Source organism: Procambarus clarkii, chromosome 27 (assembly GCF_040958095.1).
Source record: "Procambarus clarkii isolate CNS0578487 chromosome 27, FALCON_Pclarkii_2.0, whole genome shotgun sequence".
NCBI classification, from domain to species: Eukaryota; Metazoa; Arthropoda; class Malacostraca; order Decapoda; family Cambaridae; genus Procambarus; species Procambarus clarkii.
Window position 1 is genome coordinate 5,037,341 of NC_091176.1, and position 25,538 is coordinate 5,062,878.

At 48.0% G+C, this 25,538-nt stretch overlaps 1 protein-coding gene across 6 annotated transcripts in view; it reads left to right on the forward strand.

Annotated features, from left to right (window-relative positions):
• The window catches only part of LOC138369274 (REST corepressor 1-like), a 164,766-nt gene that overhangs the window by 18,491 nt on the left and 120,737 nt on the right, over positions 1 to 25,538 (forward strand). For 4 of the 6 annotated variants that reach the window (XM_069332282.1, XM_069332286.1, XM_069332283.1 and 1 more), the window contains exons 3-5: positions 6,834 to 6,908; positions 7,040 to 7,123; positions 19,164 to 19,378. In XM_069332282.1, the coding sequence (XP_069188383.1) occupies positions 6,834 to 6,908; positions 7,040 to 7,123; positions 19,164 to 19,378 (374 nt within the window). The remainder of the gene's footprint in view (positions 1 to 6,833; positions 6,909 to 7,039; positions 7,124 to 19,163; positions 19,379 to 25,538) is intronic. The other 2 variants (XM_069332284.1, XM_069332285.1) reach the window with 1 other exon arrangement.

A 25,538-nucleotide genomic window follows, 5' to 3' on the forward strand; every position in this document is an offset into this window, starting at 1 on the left:
TCCTGGGGGTGGAAGCTTGGTCGAGGACCGGGCTGCGGGGACACTAAAATGCCCCGAAATTATCTCAAGATAACAAGATAAGAGCGAGAATAAGAGCAAGGGAGGGAGAACGAGGGAGAGTGAGAAAGTCTTCTTAGTCACAGCCTTCATATGAGTTACCGAGTAATGCTGCCACCACCCTGAGTTACCGGACAGGGGGACCGGAGTGAGATTCGTAGGCCTTGCAGATGGTATAAACCTACAGGACAGGTGTAGGGGACAGTTGAATGGTACAAGGATCCTGGTCTGTTACTCGAATAATCCTGACCACTTGGGAATTATAGAGTACACAAGAATAAGGTGGGACACACCCAACACTAACACCTCAACAAGGGACTGATGGGGGGAGGAGTACTGAATAATTACGGACACTAGGCTACTAGGGCAAAAGGGGATGGTAGGCCCAATATCACTAAGACAAGGAACCATTAATACACATTTAACAACACGTGACAATATATGACTTTATTTTAAATAATTAAATAGACACTTCCCTATTATATTTCCTACCAGAGGCAAAGAGTACTGAATGAGGTGCTTTAGTTCAAGAGAGCCATACTTACTCCTATGGTGTACAACAGTTCTCCTAGAAATGATGTTCCCTCCTGAAGTCCACTCACACCATCCTACTGGGCTTCACCCACTCTAATGTCCTTGTTCCATGACCTCCTCCTTCCCAGCTGAACATGAGGGTTTGCATTTGATGTGGGGGTTAATCCCTGTAGATTATCATGACGGCATCAACTCTGACCTCCTCGTGACTCGGTGACTGTTGACCTGTCCCCATGGATAACTTGTACAGAGGTGTAACTTTTTCCATTGTCTGCTGCCGCCTGACTGACGACGCGCCTGTTGGTTGTTCATGCTCCACATGGCTTGTTCATGCTGTTATGATGTTCATGCTGTTATGATGTTCATGCTGTTATGATGTTCATGTTGTTATGATGTTCATGTTGTACTACTATGTACTGCTCTCCTGTTACACTGGGTAGGGGTGGCCACTATGCTCTTTGGGCACTATACCAGCTTAGATGAACAGTTATGGTGAACAGAACATGTAGATACTTATATATAATGTCTGTATATAGTGAATAAAAGCAAGAACAGTAATGGTGGGAGGAGGATGTGGGCAAGTGAGGAGTCATTGAGGGAGTGGCGGTGAGAGGCTGACTTGCAGATGTGGTGGCCTCACCTCGCTGCTTATTGACTCATAATACCAACTTAGTGGTTCGTTATGGTGAACAAAACATGCAGATAAGTATATATAACCTGTGTATATGGTGTAATAACTGACAAAGTATTTGCTTATTGTATTATGAACACAATAATTGAATCAATAATATGCTCACCATAATTTTGAGTGCAGCAATGATTCACACATTTTATTATATAAATATATCACACTACACTATTGAATAATATTACAGCAAAAAATGAAGAAAAATTAATCAGAGACATTGAAATAATTAGGTAATTATCTCTTTGTTGCCACTCCTGCCTGACAGCTGGGGCTGAGCAGACCGCCTCAGATGCACGCTGAGTCAGCGCCTGTGTTTTGCCAGAGTTCCCCGCCCTATAGCGGGCAAAATATGCCACTTATTATTTTTTTTATTATTTTTTCCGTGACCAAGGAACACAAGTTAACAGGTTTAGAAGAATTTTTGTTTTTGTTTTGTTTTGTGCCTGTGGGTGACAATGGCCAAATAGCCCTTAGCAACACAAGGGTTAAATAACTTGGAAGGATAAGTAACTTAGATGATTGTAATGCCCTTCAAGAAGATCTGGACAAAATAAATATATGGAGCACCACTTGGCAAATGGAATTTAATGTAAATAAATGCCATGTTATGGAATGTGGAATAGAACATAGACCTATAAATTATGTGGAAAGTCTTTAAAAGACTTCTAATAAAGAAAGATATCTAGGGGTCGTTCTAGATAGAAAACTATTACCTGAGGACCACATAAAGAACATTGTGCCAGGAGCCTATGTCACGCTTTCTAACTTCAGAAATGCTTTTAAATACGTGGATGGAAAAAATACTAAAGAAATTGTTCACGACTTTTGTTAGGCCAAAACTAGAATATGCAGTGGTTGTGTGGTGACCATATCTTAAGAAGCACTTCAACAAACTAGTAAAGATGCAAAGACATGCTACTAAGTGGCTCCCAGAACTGAAGGGCAAGAGCTACAAGGAGAGGTTAGATGCATTAAATATGCCAAAACTAGAAGATAGAAGAAAAAGGAGATATGATCACTACCTACAAAATAGTAACAGGAATTGATAGGGAAGATTTCCTGAGACCTGGAACTTCAAGAAGCAGAGGTCATAGATTTAAACTAACTAAACTAAGATGCCTGAGAAATATAAGAAAATTCACTTTTGCAAACAGAGTGGTAGACGGTGGAACAAGTTAGGTGAGAAGGTGGTGGAGGCCAAAACCGTCAGTACTTTCAATGTGTTATATGACAAAGAGTGCTGGGTAGACGGGACACCTCGAGCATAGCTCTCATCCTGTAACCACACTTCGGTAATTACACTTGGGTAATTACTGCGCACCTGGTTTCGGCAAAAACTTCATAGTGCAATTGTCAAGGACACGTTTTTGTTGTTTTTATTAATGTTCAGGTAATGTTAATGTCAAAATGTTTCCAAACTCAACCATTTTTCATTTCAAAACACAAAGAGTGATGAAAACATTAAAAACCTGAAAATATAGCCTAAATAACAAAAATAGCACAACTCTCAGAGCGTCTTGGGGCGCTCTGCTCAGTACAGTGGTTAAGGGCTAGGCAAACATAGCGAGTGTTTATTACCACAGCGTAAATGCTCAGAATGTGATACGCCAGACAACTACCTAGTGGCAGCAGAGGTTACCTTAGGTCCCAGCTAGTCTGTCCTTCACTCTGAAGCTGCCCATGTAAATACCAACTGTATGACAAAGAAGGTAATGGGGCAGAACCTGGGAGCCAAACAGAAAATGGCATTTTATTACATGTAATGCTTGATTTCTGGAAGAGACTCCTCAGTGGCTCAACAAGCTTACTACTGAGCCTGATAGATGAGGTTAGATTCCAAAAAAACAGAAGAGTCAGAAAAGGCTGACCCATGGGAGAAGTATGGAAGATTACTTTGCCTTGGAGATGATGATGATTACCGTGCCTTGGAGATGATGATGATTACCGTGCCTTGGAGATGATGATGATTACCGTGCCTTGGAGATGATGATGATTACCGTGCCTTGGAGATGATGATGATTACCGTGCCTTGGAGATGATGATGATTACCGTGCCTTGGAGATGATGATGATTACCGTGCCTTGGAGATGATGATGATTACCGTGCCTTGGAGATGATGATGATTACCGTGCCTTGGAGATGATGATGATTACCGTGCCTTGGAGATGATGATGATTACCGTGCCTTGGAGATGATGATGATTACCGTGCCTTGGAGATGATGATGATTACCGTGCCTTGGAGATGATGATGATTACTGTGCCTTGGAGATGATGATGATTACCGTGCCTTGGAGATGATGATGATTACCGTGCCTTGGAGATGATGATGATTACCGTGCCTTGGAGATGATGATGATTACCGTGCCTTGGAGATGATGATGATTACCGTGCCTTGGAGATGATGATGATTACCGTGCCTTGGAGATGATGATGATTACCGTGCCTTGGAGATGATGATGATTACCGTGCCTTGGAGATGATGATGATTACCGTGCCTTGGAGATGATGATGATTACCGTGCCTTGGAGATGATGATGATTACCGTGCCTTGGAGATGATGATGATTACCGTGCCTTGGAGATGATGATGATTACCGTGCCTTGGAGATGATGATGATTACCGTGCCTTGGAGATGATGATGATTACCGTGCCTTGGAGATGATGATGATTACCGTGCCTTGGAGATGATGATGATTACCGTGCCTTGGAGATGATGATGATTACTGTGCCTTGGAGATGATGATGATTACCGTGCCTTGGAGATGATGATGATTACCGTGCCTTGGAGATGATGATGATTACCGTGCCTTGGAGATGATGATGATTACCGTGCCTTGGAGATGATGATGATTACCGTGCCTTGGAGATGATGATGATTACCGTGCCTTGGAGATGATGATGATTACCGTGCCTTGGAGATGATGATGATGATTACTGTGCCTTGGAGATGATGATGATTACCGTGCCTTGGAGATGATGATGATTACCGTGCCTTGGAGATGATGATGATTACCGTGCCTTGGAGATGATGATGATTACCGTGCCTTGGAGATGATGATGATTACCGTGCCTTGGAGATGATGATGATTACCGTGCCTTGGAGATGATGATGATTACTGTGCCTTGGAGATGATGATGATTACCGTGCCTTGGAGATGATGATGATTACCGTGCCTTGGAGATGATGATGATTACCGTGCCTTGGAGATGATGATGATTACCGTGCCTTGGAGATGATGATGATTACCGTGCCTTGGAGATGATGATGATTACCGTGCCTTGGAGATGATGATGATTACCGTGCCTTGGAGATGATGATGATTACCGTGCCTTGGAGATGATGATGATTACCGTGCCTTGGAGATGATGATGATTACCTTGCATGTACCTAGAGCCACCTTCCCTAGGTGCCCTGTAAGTGCTGCCCTTGCGTGGTCAGGGTTATCTTCCCTGGGGCATTTGGGAATCACTCCCTGTTAGAGGGCTTCCTCGTTTGTAGGTTCTCACTCTTTGAGTAGGCCAGAGGTCTTGGGCTTTCTGCTTTGCCCCGGGTAGGGGGTGTTTGTTTGCTGGTGGGGTGCGCTGCGGCTAGGGCAGCCTGCATTTGCTATCACACGGCGGCCGGTGTTTATCTACATGGCGATAGATGTACTGGGAGTAAAAATAGAGAAAATAAACTTGGTTATTATTCTAATAAACAAACCGCCAGATGCAATGGCTGAGGAATTCACAGAATAGATAAACAAAATAGAAAATAGCCTTGATAATTTGGCGAACCCGATACCTGATATTGTCTTCCTTACTAATGTCAACTCCTAGTCTAAGATGGAGAATAGCAAACAATAATATTATATCTGGAAATCTATCGGGACATAACCAACCACAGAGTAGAGAAGTGCTTAGATTCTGTGACAAATTTTCACTCGACCAGCAGATATCAGAGCCAACGAGAAATGAAAATATTCTTGATCTGGTCTTTACAAACAGTGAAGGGACATTATGATATCGGATACCACATACTCAGATCACAAGCTCATTGAAGTGCAAACTACCATCAATGCTCAGAATAGATCTAAAACAAATATCTAGCTAGAGGTGTTATTCAGTAAATTCAATTTTAATCATAAAAGGATAGACTGGGAGACAATAAACAGGGAACTTACAAACATTCCATGGGAAACTTTTCTAGGTAATAAAAGTCCTACAGACTTTTGAGGCATATCAAGTCTGTCTGAAACATGTTCCTTTGAGGAAAGCCAGAAAGAGGTCCAACGTAGAAAGAGAATGCAGACAACACTATAAAAGAAGGAAAACAAATGGAAATGCTTAAGGAGACAGGACTTTCCCTACAAAGAAGGTATAATTTAAACAGGGAGATTGAAGAAATCGAGCAGAAATTTAAACACTCATATCAGGTTGAAGAAAGGCAGTTAGGACAGAAAACAATTCAGGAAATATAGGAAAACCCAAAATATTTGTTCACATATGTGAAATCAAAAGCAAAAACCACTGCCAGTATTGGACCTATGCGTACGATTAGCCATTATCTGTGCGCCACGGCTTCGGTGGCCAGGGACGCGCTTTGGGTTGTCCCGGTTTCCCTTCTTCCCTGTTCCAGGGCTCTGGTCTCTCGGGTCATCCGCAGGGTTATTCGGTCCAGCTAGCCTGCGGTTTATCCTCGTGCCCATGACATTCGTAAGTTTGCTGTGTTGGCTACTGTCTTATCAGGCTGTCAGCAGTGTTTCTTTGATTACCAATCTGTGGTGTATCCTCGCACACGTGGGGTTTGGAGGTTTGCCATTTCTCGGCTGTCCTTGCATCCTTGTCCTGGGCTGTTTGTTGTTCAGGTGTGGGGGTTCCCGGTTGTCCTGGGTTGGGTGGCCATTTTCCTGTTGGCTTACCCTGTCACTAACTACCTTGTGATCAAGGAAACTTTCCTACCTTGATCACAAGGACTTTCCTTGTGATCAAGGAAAGAGTTTCTTTAGACTTTCCTTGTACAAAACTTGTGTAGACTTTCCGGGGATCAATGGCCCCGTGACCCCATCTCAGGCCAGGCCTCCCGGTTGGTCGTCTGGTCAACTAGGGCTGTTGGACACGGCTGCTTGCAGCCTGATGTATGAATCACAGCCTGGTTGATCAGGTATTCTTTGGAGGTGTTTGTTGAGTTCTCTCTTGAATACTGTGATAGGCCGGCTAGTTGTTTCTTACGTGTAGCGGGAGTGTGTTGAAAATGAAAAGCCTTGGGCCCTTGATGATCATTAAGTTCTCACTCAGCATACCTATTGCACCTGTGCTCTAACAGGGGTATTTTGCACATCCCACTATGCCTACTGATCTCATGTGATGTTATTTCTGTGTTCAGATTTGGAACCAGTTCTTCTAATATCTTCCACCTGTAGATTATTATGTATCTCTCTCGCTTGTTCTGTAGTTTGAAATACTGTACAGTATATGTTTTCATCATATTTTACTCTATTGTTTCTTTAATGGCAGGAATAGTCATAAAATGCAGTCTACAGAAAGGTGCATGTGACATTTAATTTTTTCTAGAGCGTCGTCCAGAGCAGTGTCCAGAGAGAGCCTTGCTGGTGTGGGCACCCAAGCTGGAGCTCAATGAAGAGAGTCGTGAGTGTTTAAGAGAAATTTTTGTGGGAAATACTGTATTAACATGAAAATTAGCCACAACTTTTTTGTTAAACAAAGAAAAGTAGGGGTATGGCTCATAATAATGCAAAGCTTATAAAAATTCTTTACAGGGTCACTACCACCACCTGTCACTAATCATCTGCATACAAATGGTCACCACCCCCAAGGCCATCATCAGTTTGCACATATATTGCGTAAGGTTACGAAAGGTTTTCTTATTTTAACATGAAACATTTCTTTATTTCTTTTATATTTGTCCTTACTTTTAATAAATTATATCTCCATAAGTTTAAAGTTAAAATATTCATGCCTTATTTTACATAGGAAAATGGCTTGTTTCATAAATAATTTTTCTGGGGGGAGCCCCGTCGGCTCCCTGGAGCTATCCAGGCTGGATGGATATGTATAACTTTCTGGCATCAGTCAAAATGCTTGGAGTTCTTGCCTACCGGGGACCACAAGCCAGAACCTGGCCCCCTCACAGAGGCACGAGGAGCAATGGCCTATAGAAACCCCCCTGTGGTTGGGAGCATTCTGTCTGCCATCGCCCAGGACAGGCACCCAGAAAGGTAGGCGCTCCAAAACAAACCCCTATTCTGGTGAAAATATTGCTACCGAAAGATGAACGAGTGGACAGAACTCCCCAAACTAAATTATCAAACTAGCATGACGTCATCATGTCGCCGTGCCACCGTCTGCCCAATTCCCCCTCCCAGGGAGGTGGAAGGGAGAGCTCCAGACCATCCGTGCCGACAATCCATCTGGAAGTTCTTGACTGATGGAATTACTGGCCGGTCGAGTGCCTCTGGCTCCGGTTTTTGTTTCAGTTCTGTGCCTTGTGGTGTGGACTGTCTCTAGTGGTGGGGTGTGAGCCAGGAGTAAGATTCCACAGTACTCGGGCTGCATACACCTAAGGCTCTCTTCCCTAGGTGCCCTGTAAGTACTGCCCTTGGGGCTTGGGGCCACCTTCCACAAGTCACCTTGGGTTCTACCTCCGCTGTGTCCTTTACTGCTTGGTACTGGGCTGCCCTTGGAGTCGGCTGGGGCTTTGTTGCCCTTGTTTTGTCTCTGGGTAGGAGGTAGTTTTTGTCACTGGTAGGGGCACGGGGTGCTGCACAGCTATTTTTCACCAATAACAGTGGCCGGCTCTGTTCCGTCTGGGTACGTTGTTCTCTTGCGGGGTTTTTCTTTTGTTTTTGTTTTTGCCTGGTGGGGGGATCTGCCTTTGTGGTCCCTCTTTCGCCGTTCTTGGAGTTTTATATAGATAATTCTGTTGGTGGTCCTCCCTGCATGGCCCCTGTGAGTGGACACATCTCGGGGGTTCAGCTTTTAGAAGGTTGTTTGGTAGACTTGGGCGCCGGTTCGCAGTACCCAGCCTGGGCTTCCCTTACCGTGTTACCAAGGCTAAAGGCCCTGGAAAACCCCATGAGGGCTCTGTGGTCCTATGGATGTAACCCCCTGAGTCCCCCCCCTCGTGTCTTGCGAGTTTGTAGGTTGATCTGTTCCCTTGTCTCCGGGTGACACTCACCGGTTGTGCCTCCGCCATGCTGCCTGTTGGGTTGTTGTTTTCTTATGACCCAGAATCGTGCGATGGGTGTTGTCTGTACGTGCTCTCATTCACCCAGACCACTGGTCATGATAAGCGGGTGCAGGCGGCTGCGGCGTTGCATGCTAGGTTGGGGTTGCTGCAATGCTCTTGGTTAGTTGCGGCCCCGGATGCTCCGAGGCTGCCTTGTTTTGGTTGTAGGCAGATTTGGAGTGGGGGCCGCTTCGGCTTTGGCTCCTTCCGCTCCTAGTCCTTCCCCTTCTGTTGCGCACACTTTCTCCCTTGCTTCCAGCTCCGAACCGTAGGCGGGTTTCGGGGTTGGGGCAGGGTCTGGTTGGGCTGAGACTTGGGCGGTCTTGGGGGTTATCCTCTTCCGGGGTGGTGGCGGAGGCATTCGAGCCTGTTCCTCCAGCCGTGCCGTATGGGCCTGACCAGTACCACCCTTCCTTAGTGTTTGTACGGCTGCCCCGGCTTTTCCTTGTGAAGCTGGGTCTTTGAGGGTGCGGCTCGGCCCTGGGTCTGTGGCTTGGCCCCGTTTTACCCCGCTTGGGTCTTTGTACCCTCGGTGCGGGGCTTGCAGTTCCTCAGATTGGGGTTGTTCCTCCCCCCTCTGCATTTGTGTTGGTTTCAGGTCTACCCCTCCCTGGGTTCGGTTCCGTGTCCCTTCGGGTCTGTCGGTCCCGTCATTCCTGGGAATTTGTTTCGCCCCCTCTTCAACACCTTTTTCGCGCTTACGTCACAATGTGGATCCCTTCGTATCGGGGTCCTGGTATGTCTCTTGATCAGGGTGGTTTCTTTTTGTCCTTTTTGTTTCGACCTCTGTGCATTTGTGCTTGCTTGTTGTGATTCTCATTAGTTCGCGAACCTCTTTGTACCTTCCAATATTCTTGGAACGTCTGTTGACTTCTGGTTCGGTTTCCCTCTGGTCCTTTTTCAGATTCGTTGGTTCCCTTCCGTCCTCCTTGTCTTCTTTCGCTTCTGTTTCGCCTTTTGTTTTCACATCATCATCTCCTATCTGTTTCGACGTTCTTCATATTTGTTACGTACGCCTTCCTGGTGTTTGTACGATGTGTGTATTCTGTGTGTCTGTACGTTATGTGTATGTACGATATGTGTCTGTCCGCCTGGTGTACGAGCCATGCCGTTCGGTAGATGGGTGATGCGGTTCGTACCTCACACGCTGGGGCCGGGGTGTTTGTTTTGTTTCTGGGCACTTTACTCGTATGTTCCGCATCGTTAATCGCAGTTTTCTACGGCTTCTTACTCGTTTTCTCTCTCCAGTCGTAGCCCCTCTCGATGCGGGAGGTGTTCCGGATTTTATATGGGGGAATGTACCTTCGTTCTTTTCTCTGCTTCCGGGTGTGGGGTGGCTCAGAGTGGCGCCACCTCCACCTCTGTACTGCACCTCGTCTTCTGCTGAATGCGCAATTCTGGACATATTTCACCCTCGACTTCAAATTTTTATTCGGGGTCACAGTACATACAATGCCTACAGCCTCTGGTACGCATGGCGTTTCGGGCACACCACTAGCGATGCTCCTGGTATGTTACTTGACTCGACTGTGTTGTGGCATGGTTGTCTCCGCTCTACAGGTGAGATTGTCCTGTCTGGCGACACTATCGGCCAGGTGCTGGTTCTCAACTTTTGGTGGGGTGCTTGCCTAGTTGTGCTTGCTGGTGTTGAGCTCTGGTTCTTTGGTCCCGCTTCTCTACTGTCGTTCGACAGGTGTGTGGTTTCTAGAGGCTACTGGGTTCTTCTCTGCATTTGCTCCTATATGTGGTGTCTGCCTCCACCACTTTGCTTCTTAGTGCCTTCCATTTCCTACCTCCTCTGACATTGATCCGGTTCTTTTTAATGTCTGTGGCTCGTTTGGATACTCGGTTTCCTCCTGTGTCCCCTTGTGCATGTACCACCCTTGGTCGCTACTCGATCCTTGTTTACTCTGTCACTTCCCCGCTTGGCAGGGTTGTGTCTATGGCTCCTAACAGGGGTGTTGTGTGTTTTGCTTGGACACCTTGCGTGTGTCTTCAGTGACTTTCCTTTGTTCGTGTATCTTGGTCTTCATTGTTCTGTGGGGCAATGCCCCGCATTTCGGTGCTTTTTGTTTAATTTTTCGGCACCTGGGTCTTTTCCCTATATTTGGACGCGTCCTTGTTTGTGTCCTCCTTCATTGCTTCGTCTCTGATCTCTAAACACTCATTCCTTGCCTATCTTCGGTGCCTGGCTGCACCCTGTTATCCGTTGTGTCCCTCGGTGTATATGCACCTTCCACTACACATATTGTGGTTGGTCGTGTTCATTGCCTTACCGGCTCCTGCTTGGTCCGTATTTGGAGGTTTTCCTGGCCTTTTTCTGTGTTTCCTCCTCCTATGCTACACTTGACTGTGTATCTTGGTTGGTGCTTTTTGGCTATACTGATCTTGGATTCTCAGATGGGACTCTGTCCATGTTCAGTTCCTTGCTTTTGAACTACCTCAGTGTTCACTTTGGGTACTGAGTTCCTTCACTTTTACTTTGTATCTCACTGTAGGCTTTTGTGTTGCACTGTCTGTGGGGGGGGGGGGGAGGGTTGTGGACTTTCGGTGCACTGCTCCTGCCTTACTGGTTCCTTTTCTTGGGACGGGTAGCTGGGATTCCGATCCTGGCTCCGACTTTTTTGTTCCTTTTCCGGAACGTATTTTTTGTTTTGTTTTCCTGCGGTTAATGTCCTGTGTAGTTCTCCTCATGGATACTTTGGGGACGCGTGCGTCGTTCTTCCCTGCTCCTTTGGGTTGCGGGGTCGCTGTTTTCGTTTCGCGTCTCGCGCCTTCGTTCATGGTGCTTGTTTTCCTCGTTGGCCTCTGCCTGGGCCTGGCTCCTTGGTGTTTGGCCTTGGTATGTTTTTCAGGGATCCTGGGGGGAGGGGGGGTTCCTCCTGGGCAGGGCGTTTCTGCCCGCCCGGGTTGGATCCTTTTCAGCTCGCTGGGATTGGGTTCCTTGTTCCCTGGCGGCTGTTCATTTTGGTTTTGCCTGCCTGGCAGGACCTGCTGCCTTCCTCAGTTCCGGTCCTGTGGGTCTTACCGCGGCTCCGCCTCTTTTTGCGGATCGGTCCAGCTCTCTACAGGGCTGGTTCGTTCTTCCCCTTGGGTTTTCGCATCTCGGGTTTTTGTCTCTAGTTCTCGTCGCTTGTGTGGGCACTGGTGGCTTTGTTGTTGGTCTCCTGCCTGCGTGCTTCGTCTCGGAGGCGGTGTGTAGTTTTCCTGGCAGTCCTTCCGGTTTTCCTATCACTGCAAAGGGTCCTTCTGTCTCTGATAAGGTTGGCTTGTCTTCCCTTTGGGGTTGTTCCAGGACTGTTGTCTGGGACCGTGTACTGTCGCCTCGTCTTGGGTGATGCTGGCAGAGCCGCTCCAGCTTGCGTTCGGTGTGGCTTCCAATTCTTTCTGCTCCGTTCTGCTTGCTGTCTTGGACGTTGTTTCACCTCTGGCCTGCTCTTGATTTCCCGGTGCCGTCCTGGTCGTTGGCCTGGGTGGTCTGTTTTTTTTTTCTCCTCGTTTTGGTCCTTGGGTTGCTGTGTGGTTGGTCAGGCTGAGGGTGCCTCCTTGTTGTTCGGTTGCATTTTTTTCACTATTCTCTGCGCGTCTTGGCCTCTGGGGTCGTGGATGCATTTTGGTTGACCGCGTTCCCTTTCTTCCCTCATTCCTGTTCTGGGGTTCAGGTCTGCAGGGTCTTTGTTTCGTCTGTGGTTTTGGTTTTTTAGGTTAGAACACGTGGTGTCCGCCTCCCGGATCCTTCCCTATTTCCCTTATCTGTGGTGAGGTAGCTCCGGGGAGCTGACGGGGCTCCCCCCAGAAAACCAGCATTGAATGTGATGAAACTCCATTACCCTGGGTGAGTGCTCCGTGGCATCCCTCCCTCTCTCCCTTTGGTTGGCAGTGTTTTTCGCGTATTTTGACATCCAGCTTAAGAACTGCCAGTTGGATCGCCGGCACGGATGGTCTGGGGCTTCCCCTTCCCCTTCCCGAGGAGGGGGGTTGCACAGACGGCGACGTGATGATGTCATGCTAGTTTGATAATTTTGTTTGGGAAGTTCTGTGCACTCGTTTGACTTTCGGTAGCAATATTTTCACCAGAATAGGGGTTTGTTTTGGGGCGCCTACCTTTCTGGATGCCTGTCCCGGTTGATGGCAGACATAGAATGCTCTCAACCACAGGGGGGTTTCTATAGGCCATTGCTCCTCGTGCCTCTCTGAGGGGGGCCAGGTTCTGGCTCGTGGTCCCCGGTAGGCAAGAACTCCAAACATTTTGACTGATGCCAGAAAGTTACACATTTATTCAGCCTGGATAGTTCTGGGGAGCCTCCAGGACTCGACCAGAAAATTGTGTTTCATTACATTCAATGCTGTTTTTTTTTAACAATACAGTACAGTAAGACATAGTTCTTAAAATAATTATTAAACAATTATTGAACAATTGTTAATTGTTTCAAATGCATTATTCACCTTGCCATTGCTATAAATTTATTGGCTGTACGTATTTATTTATCCTGCTGGATATAGACGGATTCAGTTCACCGAGCTTATGTATTTTTCTTGTTTCTACTTCAAGAGTAAGGCCTTAATATTGAAGTAAGGCCTTTCAGTAACATTACAGTAATTTGTTATTTTGTAAACATGAATTATGCAATTTACCTTCTAAATTTATCATAAGAATCAAAGTTTCTGTATAGGATGAAATAAGAAATAAACATTGAAACATTTACTAGATTATAAATTGAAACTATAATTATTTATTCATATGTTTGTCATTTTGATAGTGTATATTTATTTGTATTTTAAATTTAAGAAGGTTACATAACAAACAATCTTAATGTGTTATCGGTAATAATATCGGTAACACCTTATAATACGCGTAGTGGCCAGTTATGTTCCTCCTGGAGACGTTGTGCTTTTGTGAGGGTTTTTCTTTTCTTTTTCCTGGTGTAGCTGTGGGACCACTTATATTATTTTGGTGGCCCTCCGTGAGGTCCCCCATGATTGCACACGTAGCAGAGGTTCAGCTTTTGTTTGTTTGTTTGGTAGTTCTGGGATAACTGGTTAGCAATACCTTGCCTAGGCTTCCCTTAGCAGCCAGCCTGGGCCCTCACTCGCCCACACTCACCGTTTTTTGCCTCTGTCATGCTGCCTGTTAGGTCAATGACACCTTTGACCCAAATTGTAATTAATTTTGTCAACAAACATGTTAATAATAATAATTTGACCTGTAGTCCTGCGAGTAGTGTTCCTTACTTGTACTCCAATTCACCCAGTCCACTGCTATTGATATTTGGGTGCAGGCAGCTTCAGCATTGCATGCGAAGTTTTGGTTGCTGCAACGCGCTAAGTTGGTTGCCTTTCCGGATGCCGTGTGGCTGCCCCGCTTTTTTTTTTACTGGATGCATTACGAGGTGCCAGAGTCCTTCTGGCTGGCAGACTGCCCTTTCTTTTCATTGGGGGTGTGGCATGCGTTTTGTCGAACCTGCGTGCTTGAATGGCTGGAATTAACTACGGTAGTTCAGGTTTACCTGGGGGGCGAGTTGGAGCACCTCAATGCATGCTTGTTCACCCCTGTGCTTCCTCGCAATGTCGGACAGGTGCAGCTTCACGTGCAGGACGCCCTTTTGGCGTCCCTAGTCACTGAGGATTTGCGCACCCGTGGGCATTTGGCTTTGGTCTTGCACTTCTTTTTCCTGCTGGAGCTGTCTTTGGACTGGCTCAAGGAGGATGTGAAGGAGCTAGGTTCCGGGCCAGTATCCGATGCGCTTGCCTCGGTGGCTCAGGTGTCGGCTTACGTGTTGAATATTTTTGCTCCAATTCTGAAGGAAGCGGTGTCTGTCCTTTGCTTCTCGCCTCGCGTGCCGATAGGAGGTGCTTGTCCACTCTTTGGAATCTGCTTAGGTCCTGGTTCTTAGATTTTCATCTCCTTTTTGTCCTATGCTGTTTGAAGAGTATGCAATGGTGCATTTTCTGCAGGCGACTTCGTCTAATTGCCGGCCTATGTCAGATGTCTAGGGGGGGGCATTGGGGTCCTGGCTGAAGGGGTAGCACCAGGGCTCGGGGTTCCTTTGGTCGTTGTAAGTCAATCGAGTCAGATTCGGGGCCAGCCCCTTTTACGATTGATGGGGGAGACTCGCACTCTTTGCTCTCACCTGGTCCCATGATTTGTGGGCGTTTTGTGTCGTTTCCTCCAACCTACAGTGGCGTTGGGTGGCTCCTCCTCCTCCTTCGTGGGGTTCGGGGCTGGTGGGCAGGCCTCTTCCCCTTTGCTCTGTCGGGTCATCCTGGAGTGTGTATGCTTGGATGTGGTCGATACAACAGCATCCCTCAGGCAGGTTTCCTGCCTGTTTCCAGTTCCGAAATGAGATTGTGTGGATCTGTGGTTAATTCTGTACTTGTCCTGCCTGAACCCCTGGGTCATTTGCCCCACTTTTCGGATGACGACTCTGTCCCAGGTTCGGCTGCTTTTGGAGCCGGGTGCTTGGATGGTGTCCCTGGACCTCCGTGACGCGTATTGGCACATCCCGACTGGCTCGGGATGTGCCAATATGCATCCCGCACATTCAGGGACTGGCTTGGTTTTGTTGTGGGGGCGGCAAACTTTCAGTTTGAATTTAGCGCCTTGCATTTTAACACGCCTTACTTGGGTCATAGTGACCCGTTTGCGTCTGTTAGGGGTTCGGGTTTTGGCTTACCTCGACGACTGGCTGGTCTGGGCTTCCAGCCGGTTCGCTTGCCTACTCGCTAGGAATTTGGTTCTTTTCCCAGATCACCGGATTCGGGTTCTTTGTGGACTGGAGGATGTCCATTTGGTTCCCTCTCAGGTTCGAACTTGGCTAGGTCTTGTGTGGGACTCTCGGACCACTTCCTTGTCTCTCCCTCCAGCGGCGTTGCTGTGGCTGCAGTCCTGCCTTCGGCTGTTTTTTGTGTCACACCCGGGTCACTCGTAGGTTGTTTGTGCACCTGTGCGGGAGTGCTTCACCGTGGTGATCTATCCGTCAGGTCAGATCTGGCTTTAGCGGTTGTTCTGGTTCCTTCGGGGACGTCCCTTCCGCTGCTCTCGAGATCACTGGGTTCAGACCTTGTGTTGGCTGCTGCGGTGGCGCCTACCCGAGCCCTCGCTTGATGTGTTCACAGAAGCGTCGTCTCTTGGCTGGGGTTTTGTGACCAGTGCTCACCAGCCCGGCCAGAGGTGGTGGGGTTCTTCCTTCTGTTGGGCTCACAGCACAGTGTGGGAATTCGTGGCGGTGTGGTTTTCGTGTCGGATAGTTCATGTCCGTCGCAGGGTGATGATTCGGCAACATTCAGACTGCTCCGGTGGTTCATTGCCTGCACCGAGGGGGTTCGATGCGGTCCTTGGATTTTTTGGGCTTGTTGCTTCGAGTGACTTGTCTGCTGAGTTCTCTGGGTTTGGCTTTCCTGGCGGTTCATATCCAGGGGGTGTCCAATGTCCTGGTGGACAGCCTGTCCCGGTTCATCCCCCTGTCCACAGAATGGTCTGCTGACTCATTCCATTGGCTTTGCCGGAGGTGGAACTCTTTGTGTCGGCTTAATTGAGGCATCTTCCAGTATACGTAGCACCCTTTCCATACTGCGAGGCTATCGGGGTCGATGCCTTTAGCCTAGAATGGTCAAGGTGGGGTTACTTGTACCTTTTCCCCAGATTTGGTTGTTACTCCATGTCCTGGCTCGGTTGAAGATTTACCAGGGGAGAGTGGTCTTGTTGACCCCTTAGTGGCTGGCCCAGCCTTAGTTTCAGGCGCTGCTTGCTCGGTGTCCGAACCCGAGGGGTCTTCCCACGGCTCCGCCTCTTTCAGCAGATCGGTCCAGTCCGTACGTGGCTGGTACAATCTTCTTCTCTGATTTTTGCGTCTGGTCTTTTTGACATGGGTTTATCACCACTTGTATGGTGATCAGGTAGCTTCGTTGATGTTTTGTCTCGGCAGCAGTAAGAAGTTTCCTGGTGTTCCGTTCAACACTTTCTGTCTCTTCATAGGTTGTCTTTGGTTTCTGATCAGGTTGGTTTGTCCTTTCTCTCTTGGTTGTTTCAGGACCGTCATCTTTCGCAGAATACTGTTGCCTCACCTGAGGGGGCCTGACAGCTGTGTGGACAGCGCTTCGGATTTGTAGTCCTGAAGTTCTAGATTCGATCACTGGTGGAGGCGGAAACAAATGAGCAGAGTTTCTTTCACTCTGATGCTCCTCCCCTGTTCACCTAGCAGTAAAATAGGTACCTGGGAGTTAGACTGCTGCTACAGGCTGCTTCCTAGGAATGTGTAACAAAAAGGAGGCCTGGCCGAGGACCAGGCCGCAGGGACGCTAAGTCCTGAAATCATCTCAAGATAACCTAGTGGCATACCTCGTATCGTTCGGCGCTGGTGGAGTCGCTTCACCTTGTATTCACCTAGTTGTGTTTGTGGGGGTTGAGCTCTGCTCTTTCGGCCCACCTCTTAACTGTCGATCAACTGTTTACTAACTACTTTTTTTTTTCCACACCACACACACACACACCCCAGGAAGCAGCCCGTGATAGCTGACTAACTCCCAGGTACCTATTTACTGCTAGGTAACAGGGGCATTCAGGGTGAAAGAAACTTTGCCCATTTGTTTCTGCCTGGTGCGGGAATTGAACCCGCGCCATAGAATTAAAGAGTCCTGTGTGCTATCCACCAGGTTACCTGGCCCCCACACGATATTGTATTTGGGATGGATGTCACTTCTGCTCTGTTCCACAACTTTCTCGGACATTGGTTTACCTCCGGCCTGCTCATGCACCGCCTGAGCCATCCTGGTTACTGGACCAAGTGCTCTCTTTTCCAAAGTTTGTGGTGACCCCTTCGGTTCAGGACTGCTTTTCTAAGGCTCTTGTTGGCATTGACCTCTGGGAGTCGGAGCTTCATGCTCTCCTCCGGCACAACGGTTTCTGCTCTTTCGATCCTGGTGGTTATTTTGTTTACAGCCGTCTTCTTTTCTGGCGAAGAATGAGACTGCTGCTTTCCGGAGGGGTCTGTGGGTTGTTGTTTGGTTGGTTTGGCTGGGTGTGTGCATCATGTTTTGTGTTCAGTTGCAACTCTTCATCTATTACTTGCGCGCCATGCAACGCCCCCCTGCCATGGCCTCTGGCAGGGGACGTGCTGTGGGTTGATCCGGTTTCCCTTCCTTGCTCCAGGTCTCCCAGGTCGTCCGCAGGATTATTCAGTCCAGCCAGCCTGCGGTCTATCCCCATGCCCACGACATTCGTAAATTTGAGTCTTTGACTGTTGTTTTTGGTCATATGTCCTGGCTGACATTTGGTATGGAGATTTTGGAGGTCGAGCAGGGTCCTGGCCGCACGGTACCTCGTTAATGTTCTTCGTTCCTCTCAGGTATGTGTTGCCTTGGGTCGCAGGTTGCAGCCAGTTGTCTTGACTGAGTCAAGAAGCAAGTGGCAGTTGCTTCCCGAGTAAGTCCCTTTTTTACTTTTTGTTTGGTTAGGTAGTCTCTATACAGAAAACCAGCATTGAATGTAATTGAATGTAACGCTGTTTTCTGGGTGAGACCCGGAGGCTCCCTGGCATTCCTCCCTCTGGTTGCCATTTTTTTTCGCGTTTGGATATTCAGCTTCTGAACTGGGGTTGGGTAGCTGACGTGGAAGGTCTAGGGCCCCCCTTTCCCCTCCCCCCCTCCTGGGGAGAGGAAAACGGTGTAGACAGCAGTGTGGCGGTTATGGTGATGTCATGCATGTTTTCTGATTGGGGAGTTCTGTTCGCTCGTTCGGCTTTTGGTTTGCAATTTTTAACCAGCTGTAGTTTGTTTTGGTATTCCTACCTTTCCTATGGCTCGTGGTCCCCGGTTGGCTAAGAACTCCATTGATTGACTGTTGCCACAGGCTAATACTGTATATACACATTAGCCCGGTATAGCTCCGGGAGCGCCTCCGGGTCTCACCCAGAAAATTGTATTTCGTTACATTCAACGCTGTTTTTTTTTTTTTTTTCATAATGATAAATTTGCAAATGGCAATCTTGGGAAGCATTCTCACTATTCGAGAGACTACAACAGTCAAGGTCTTGGTATGGACAGTGCAGAATTACTCCTGGGCTCCCAACACTTCAGCATTTTCATGCAAGTCCCAGATATTTAAATGAAATAAATACTCTGTCCCGTAACTTGCATATAATTACAGTAACTTCTTTACTGTAATTATAAAAACCTGTGTATAATAATTTTAAAAAAGAACTTAGCCAATAAAAGCTATCTTTTTAAGCAGCCATATAACAGTACTCTACTATAGGTATCTCTTGCATTAAGAGTAAGTTTGAATATGATTTTGAATGACAATTTCAAGGTGTAGGTTATAACTGATAGGCCAATCATTTTTGTATGATATAATGTACTATATGTCCAAAAATTCACCTTGGTACTTACATTGGGGTGGCTTACATTCATGCAAATACAGTATTTCTTTTAAATTACTGTACATGGTATTATTATATGGAACAATATTTAAGTATTTTTTTTCCACCTGTCATTATCTAAATATGAATAAAGTACTTTAGTAACCTAGGCAGTAGTCTGAGGGTGGCTCCCTACACTAAATAAATGTCATGTCCTTGATATTTGTCTTATTAATATTATTAATTAGACAAACATCTTATTTGATTTTAGCATCTTATTTGACTTTTTTTTCCCCCCAGTTGAACAGTACATATGGCTAGCGAAAGATAAATACGGGTATAATGCCGAGCAAGCTCTCGGCATGTTGTTTTGGCACCGCCACGACCTCGAGAAGGCAACCGCAGACCTCGCAAACTTTACACCCTTCCCAGATGAGTGGACCACGGAAGATAAAGTTCTTTTTGAACAAGCCTTCCAGTTTCATGGCAAAAGTTTTCATAGAATTAGACAAATGGTATGATTGTTTATTATTATAGTAATTTATTATTCAAGACTTTTTTTTTAAAGTTGCATGACGTTAGTGTGGGATGTGGAATCTTATTTGTAAATAATAATAATAATAATAATAATAATAATAATAATACTGTAATAATGAAGTAATAGCAGTATTTTATTTACAAGGAAGTATGTAAGTAATTATCAAAAGAAGGCACCAAGCCAGGCAGATTTTTTAGCACTGTCATTTTTATTTATATTTTTTTATTTATATTATTTGTCAGATGTACAAAGGAACATGTTACAGTGGTTACGTAGTAGGTACAGTACAGTAATTGTATATTATATAATGCCTCTAATTATGCACAATATTTTGGGCATACTGTAATTTAAAATAATAAGGGAATATAATTTAAAATTTTCTCGGTAGAGTCCCTTGTGGCTCCCAGAAACTACCTACCTACTCCCAGTTTGGTGTCATTGGTCACGGGAGTTCTGTATGCCTACTGCAGACCAAAGCCAGAACGTGGTCCCCTTAGAGCGGCGCAGGAAGCAATGGCCATTTTTGCACTCCACATTTAGAGTATGTCAAGTCTGTCATTGACTGGGAAAGGCACCCAGAAAGATAGGCAAACAATACCAACCCTCAACGTGTGAAAATTGCAACCTACATCCGAACACAGCCAAAGAACTCCCTCCAAAAAAAATAAACAAACAAGTAAATCGTCATCCAATTTGCGCACCTGCTCATTAGCACCCCCCCCCCCCCTTCCCTGAGGCGCCTGACAGCTGGCTGGACAGCACTTCGGATTCGTAGTCTTGAGGTTCCGGGTTCGATCCCCGGTAGAGGTGGAGACAAATGGGCAAAATGTTTCATTCACCCTAATGCCCCTGTTACCTAGCAGTAAATAGGTACCTGGGAGTTAGACAGCTGCTATGGGCTGCTTCCTGGGGGTGGAGGCCTGGTAGAGGACCGGGCCACGGGGACACTAAGCCCCGAAATCATCTCATGATAACCCCTGAAAGGGGGGAGGGGGAGCCCACTCAGGCAAGCAGGCGGCTCACCACCCCAGTTCTTGACTGATGTGCCTGGTGTTAAGACGTAACTTCTGGCCTCCCTTTCCTGTTTGGATTTTGCCTTTGTGGCTGTGCCAGTTGTATGTGGTGGTGAGTTGGCCAGGAGTTCTCAGTACCCTGGGCTGCATGTGCTTAGGGTACATTGGGTACCCTAAGTTGGGTAGGGTACTAAGCCCGCTCCAGCCTTGTTTAGCTTTGGGATGTCTGTCACGGCCTGGTGTCTCGACTTTGTCTTGAGACCTGCGGGGCTTCCGCTTAGAGGTAAGTCCCTCTTTTGCTTATCTGTGGGTAGTTAGCTAAGGGAGCCAATGGGACTCCCCACAGAAAATCAGCATCGAATGTGATGAAACGTCATTTTCTGGGCAAGCCCCGGAGGCTCCTTGACACCCCTCCCTTCCTCCCTCCCTCCGGTCGGCGGTTTTCATCATTCTATGAACTGAGGTGGTGAGCTGCCCGTTTGCCTGAGCAGATATTGGTATTAATTATTTCATGATTGACTGTGATAGTGCGGGGGGGGGGGGGGGGAAGTGGTATTAAGCAAGCACGCTTGTTGGATGATGATGATATGCTTGTTTTTGTTTTTTTTCTTTGGGGGAAGTTGTTTGGCTGTGTTCAGACATAGGTTGCAATTCTTGCCAGTTAGGGGTTTGTATTGGTTCACCTATCTTTGTGGGTGGCCTCCCAGGTGGATGGCAGACATGACATACTCTAAATGAAGAGTGCTCATAATGGCCAGTGCTCCCTGCACCTCTCTGAGGGGACCTAGGTTCTGGCTCTGGTGTCCGGTGGGCATACAGAACTCCCATGACTGATGACACCAAAGTAATATGGCACATGCCAATTTGGATAGCTTCAGGGAGCCTCTGGGGCTAGCCCAGAAAATGGCATTTCATTACATTCAATGCTAGGTTATTGGGGTAACATTTAATTCATTACAAGTTACATATTTCCATTAGTATTATCCAGTTTCTTACATTTGTTTGTTTATAATTTATTAGTTATATTTGAAACTAACATATCTAACATATCTTGACTTCAAACTAGAAAGAGGAGGTTTGATTATGTTGAGCAGGTGTAAAGTATATTTGTTCAATGTTTGTTTGCCTTCACCATTGCCCAGTTTCCCACTGTGATAGGCTGATCATGAATATATAGTATATCCAGCATTTCCAAGCTAAAACCAGCAGTTTAAATACAGTAATACAAATTATGAGTTTAATGATTGCTTCTTGTATCAATATATCAGAAGATAAGACCAAAACCTGTATTTAAAAGTTCATGAAACATAATTTACAACAATAGGATTTCATTAAGGAGTTAAATTTTAGGTTATACATTAGTACATTGGATTCATTTGTAAAAACATTTTAGTTTATTATTATGAGGAAGAGTTGAAACTGTTGGCATTACAGTATATTTCAAAATAAAATGCTATACTTTTTGGTTTTCACTTTTACAATGATAGGCAGTCACCTAAGTAATGGTTGTAAATTGTTAAATTTACTTTCTGGGGGGGGGAGCCCCGTCGGCTCCCCCAGAGCTATCCAGGCTGAATGGATATAACTTTCTGGCATCAGTCAATGCATGGAGTTCATGCCTACCGGGGACCACGAGCCAGAACCTGGTCCCCTCTAGAGTGGCACGAGGAGCAATGGCCTATAGAGACCCGCCCTTTATTATTGGGAGCATTCTATGTCTGCCATCGACCGGAATAGGTACCCAGAAAGGTAGGCGCCCCAAAACAAACCCCTATTCTGGTAAAACTATCGCGACCGAAGACCGAACAAGAGGACAGAACGCCCCAAACAAAAACTAGCAAACGAGCATAATGTCATTGTTGTTGAACGGTTGTTCGACATCCTCCCAGCGAGTATAAGAAATATTGCCAGAACAACCGTGGACATTTTCAAGAGGAAACTAGATAGTTTCCAAGTACATTGGAGGAAACCAACTGGGCTGCGGTGGGTATGTGGGCCTGCGGGCCGCTGCAAGCAACAGCCTAGTGGACCAAACTCTCACAAGTCAAGCCTGGCCTCGGGCCGGGCATGGGGAGTAGAAGAACTCCCAGAACCCCCTCAACCAGGTGTCAACCAGCCATCACGTTGCTGTGCCGCTGTCTTCGCACCCCCCCCCCCCTGGAGGGGGAAGGAGCAGCCCCAGACCTAACCGCCAGCGACCCATCCTACAGTTCTTGGCTGATGGGAGTCTGGTGCAGTCGTGCCTCTGGCTCCAGTGTTTTGTTACAGTTCTGGCCTTGTGGTGTGAGCTGTCCCTTCCAGTGGTGAGTGGGCCAGGAGTGATACTCTATGGTACTCGGGCTGCATGCGCCTAGGGTTTCCTTCCCTAGGTGCCCTGTAAGTACTGCCCTTGGGGCTTGGTGCCACCTTCCACAAGTCACCTCGGGATCTACCTCCGCTGAGCTGTTTACTGCTCGGTATTTGGCCGCCCTTGGGGGTCAGCTGTTTTTTTTCTTGCCCTTGTTTGTCTCTGGGTAGGGGGTAGTTTTCGTCACTGGCAGGGGCGCAGGGTACTGCACAGCTAGTTTTCCCCAATAACAGCGGCCGGTTCTGTTCCACCCGGGTATGTTGTCCTCTTGCGAGGTTTTTCTTTTCTTGTTTTTCGCCTGGTGGCGGGGAGGGGTCTGCCCTTGTCCCCTTTCTCTGTTTTTGGGGTTATTGTATCCATCTACCTTGTTTTGGTGGTCCACCCCTCCTTGGCCCTCGTGAGTGTACACGTCCTGGGGGTTTAGCTATAGAAGTTTTGTTGGTAGATTGGGCGCTGGTTCTGAATCAGGGTAGGGTTTAGTTGGTTTGGAGACTCGGGCAGTCTCGGGGGTGTCTCCTTCTGGGGCTGCGGTGTAGGCATTCGAACCTGGTCCTTCTACCGGAGCTTCTGGGTCTGGCCAGTGGACCCCCTTCGTTCCTGCTTTTTCGGCTGCTCACGTCTTTTCTTTAGAGGTGGGGATTCAGGAGGATGGCTCGGCCCCAGGTCCTCAGGGTGAGGTTCCTGGGGTTGGGGAGGGGTTGGCTTGGGGGCCTTGGGTCCCATTGGACCCCGCCTGGGCTTTTCTACCCAGGTGGGGGTAGAAAAGACGGTTCTTCGGTTCCGTCTTTCCAGAGGTTTCCTGCTTCCCGTGTTTCATCTTCGGAGGTGCGGGAAGCCTTGGCGGCTTACTTCCTGCGCAACCCGGATTATGCTTTTGTGATGTATCCGCGTTCCTTTGTGTACGGATCTTCTGGTTCATTATGGAGTTCCAGATTCGTCCTGGTTGGCAGACTGTCCTCTCTTTTCGTTGGAGGCTTGGCACACGTTCTATCGGTCCCGCACGCTTGAGTGGCGAGAGACTTCTACGGCGTTCCAGGTTTTCCTGGGGAGCGACTTCTAGCATCTTACTGCTTGTTTGTTCGCTCCTGCCCTTCTGCGGGATGTTGGTGTCGTGCAACTTCACGTGCAGGTTCCTTCCCTTTCGGCTGCCTTGGTTGCGGAGGAGTTGCGAGCTAGTGGCCTGCTTGCTTCAGCCCTGCTTTTCTTTTCCCTCCTTGAGCTGTCCTCGGATTGGCTTGAGTTGGATGTAGGGGCGCTTGGGGCCGCTGCCGGGTCCGGTGCGCTGCCCTCTGAGGTGCAGGCGTCGTCTGCTTTCTTGAAACTCCTCGCGCCCATCCTGCGTGATGCAGTTTCGCGGTTCTATGCTTCTTGCCTCGCGTGTCGTCAGGTGGTGCTGGCTTCTTCTTTTTTAATCCGCTTGGGCCCTGGCTCTTCTTTTGTCTTCTCCCTTTTGTCCGTTGCTGTTTGCTAAGGCTGCTGTGGTGCAGTACCTGCAGGCGGCCTCGGGTTAGTTGTCGACCTATGTCTGAGTTGTTGCTGCTCCAGGGGCTCGCGAGAGGCCTTCCCGGAAAGGTCGTGCGAGGGCTCGGGGGTCTTTTCGTCGGGGTAGGTCTCTGATGCCAGATTCGGGGCTGGCGCAGCCTTCAGTTACGGCTGTTGCTTGTCGGCGCGGGGATCACCCTGTTCGCCACTTGGGTTCTCGCAAGGCACGTCGGCCCTTTCATGGTTCGTCCCATTGACGGGGCGATGGGGGAAGGGGTCTCTCTCCCGGTTTGCTCGCGCCTGGTCCCACGATTTGTGGGCTTTTCGAGTCATTTTGTGTGGCCTGTGGTGGCGTTGGGTGGCTCCTCCTCCCTCGGGGGGAGGGGGGAGGGGCTGGCGGGGGAGGGGCTGGCGGGGCAGGCCTCTTCCCCTGCACTCTATCAGGTCATCTCGGAGTGGGTTCGCTTGGGTGTGGTCAAAATGAGGGCATCCCTCAGGTGGGTTTCCCGCCTGTTTCCGGTCTCGAAACAGGACTGCACGGACTTCCGGTTCATTCTGGACTTGTCCCGTCTGAACCCATGGGTTTCTTGCCCCTCCTTCAGGACGACCACTCTGTCCCAGGTCCGTCTTCTCTTGGAGTTGGGTGTTTGGATGGTGTCCCTGGACCTCAAGGGCATGTATTGGCACGTCCCAGTTCATCCGGGGTTCAGGGACTGGCTAGGTTTTGTTGTGGAGCATCAAGGTTACCGCTTTCGTTGTCTTCCCTTCGGGTTGAATCTGGCGCCTTACGTTTTTACGCACCTTACTCAGGTCATGGTGGCCCGCCTGCATCTGTTAGGTATTCGGGTTCTGGCCTATCTCGACGACTGGCTGGTTTGGGCTCCCAGCCGGTCCGTGTGTCTGCTCTCCAGGGATTTGGTTCTTTCCCAGCTCGCCGGGTTCGGGATCTTGGTGAACTGGAGAAAGTCTCATCTGGTACCCTCTCAGGTTCGGTCTTGGCCGAGTCTGCTTTGGGACTCTCGCACCGCTTCCTTGTCTCTGCCTCCGGCGGCTCTGTTTCGCTTGCGGTCCTGCCTTCGCCTGTTTCTGAGGGGTTCCGGGTCATGCGGCGGTTGCTCGAAAGTTTGTGCGGGAGCCTGAACTTTGCCATGATGGCCAACCTGACGGGTCGGGTGAGGCTTCTTCGGCTGTTCTGGTTCCTTCAGAGACAGCCTTTCTTGCGATCGTTGGGTTCGGCCTCCTGGGGCTTTGCGTCGGTTGCTGCGTCGCCGGCTTCCTCTCCGGGTTTTTCGGGG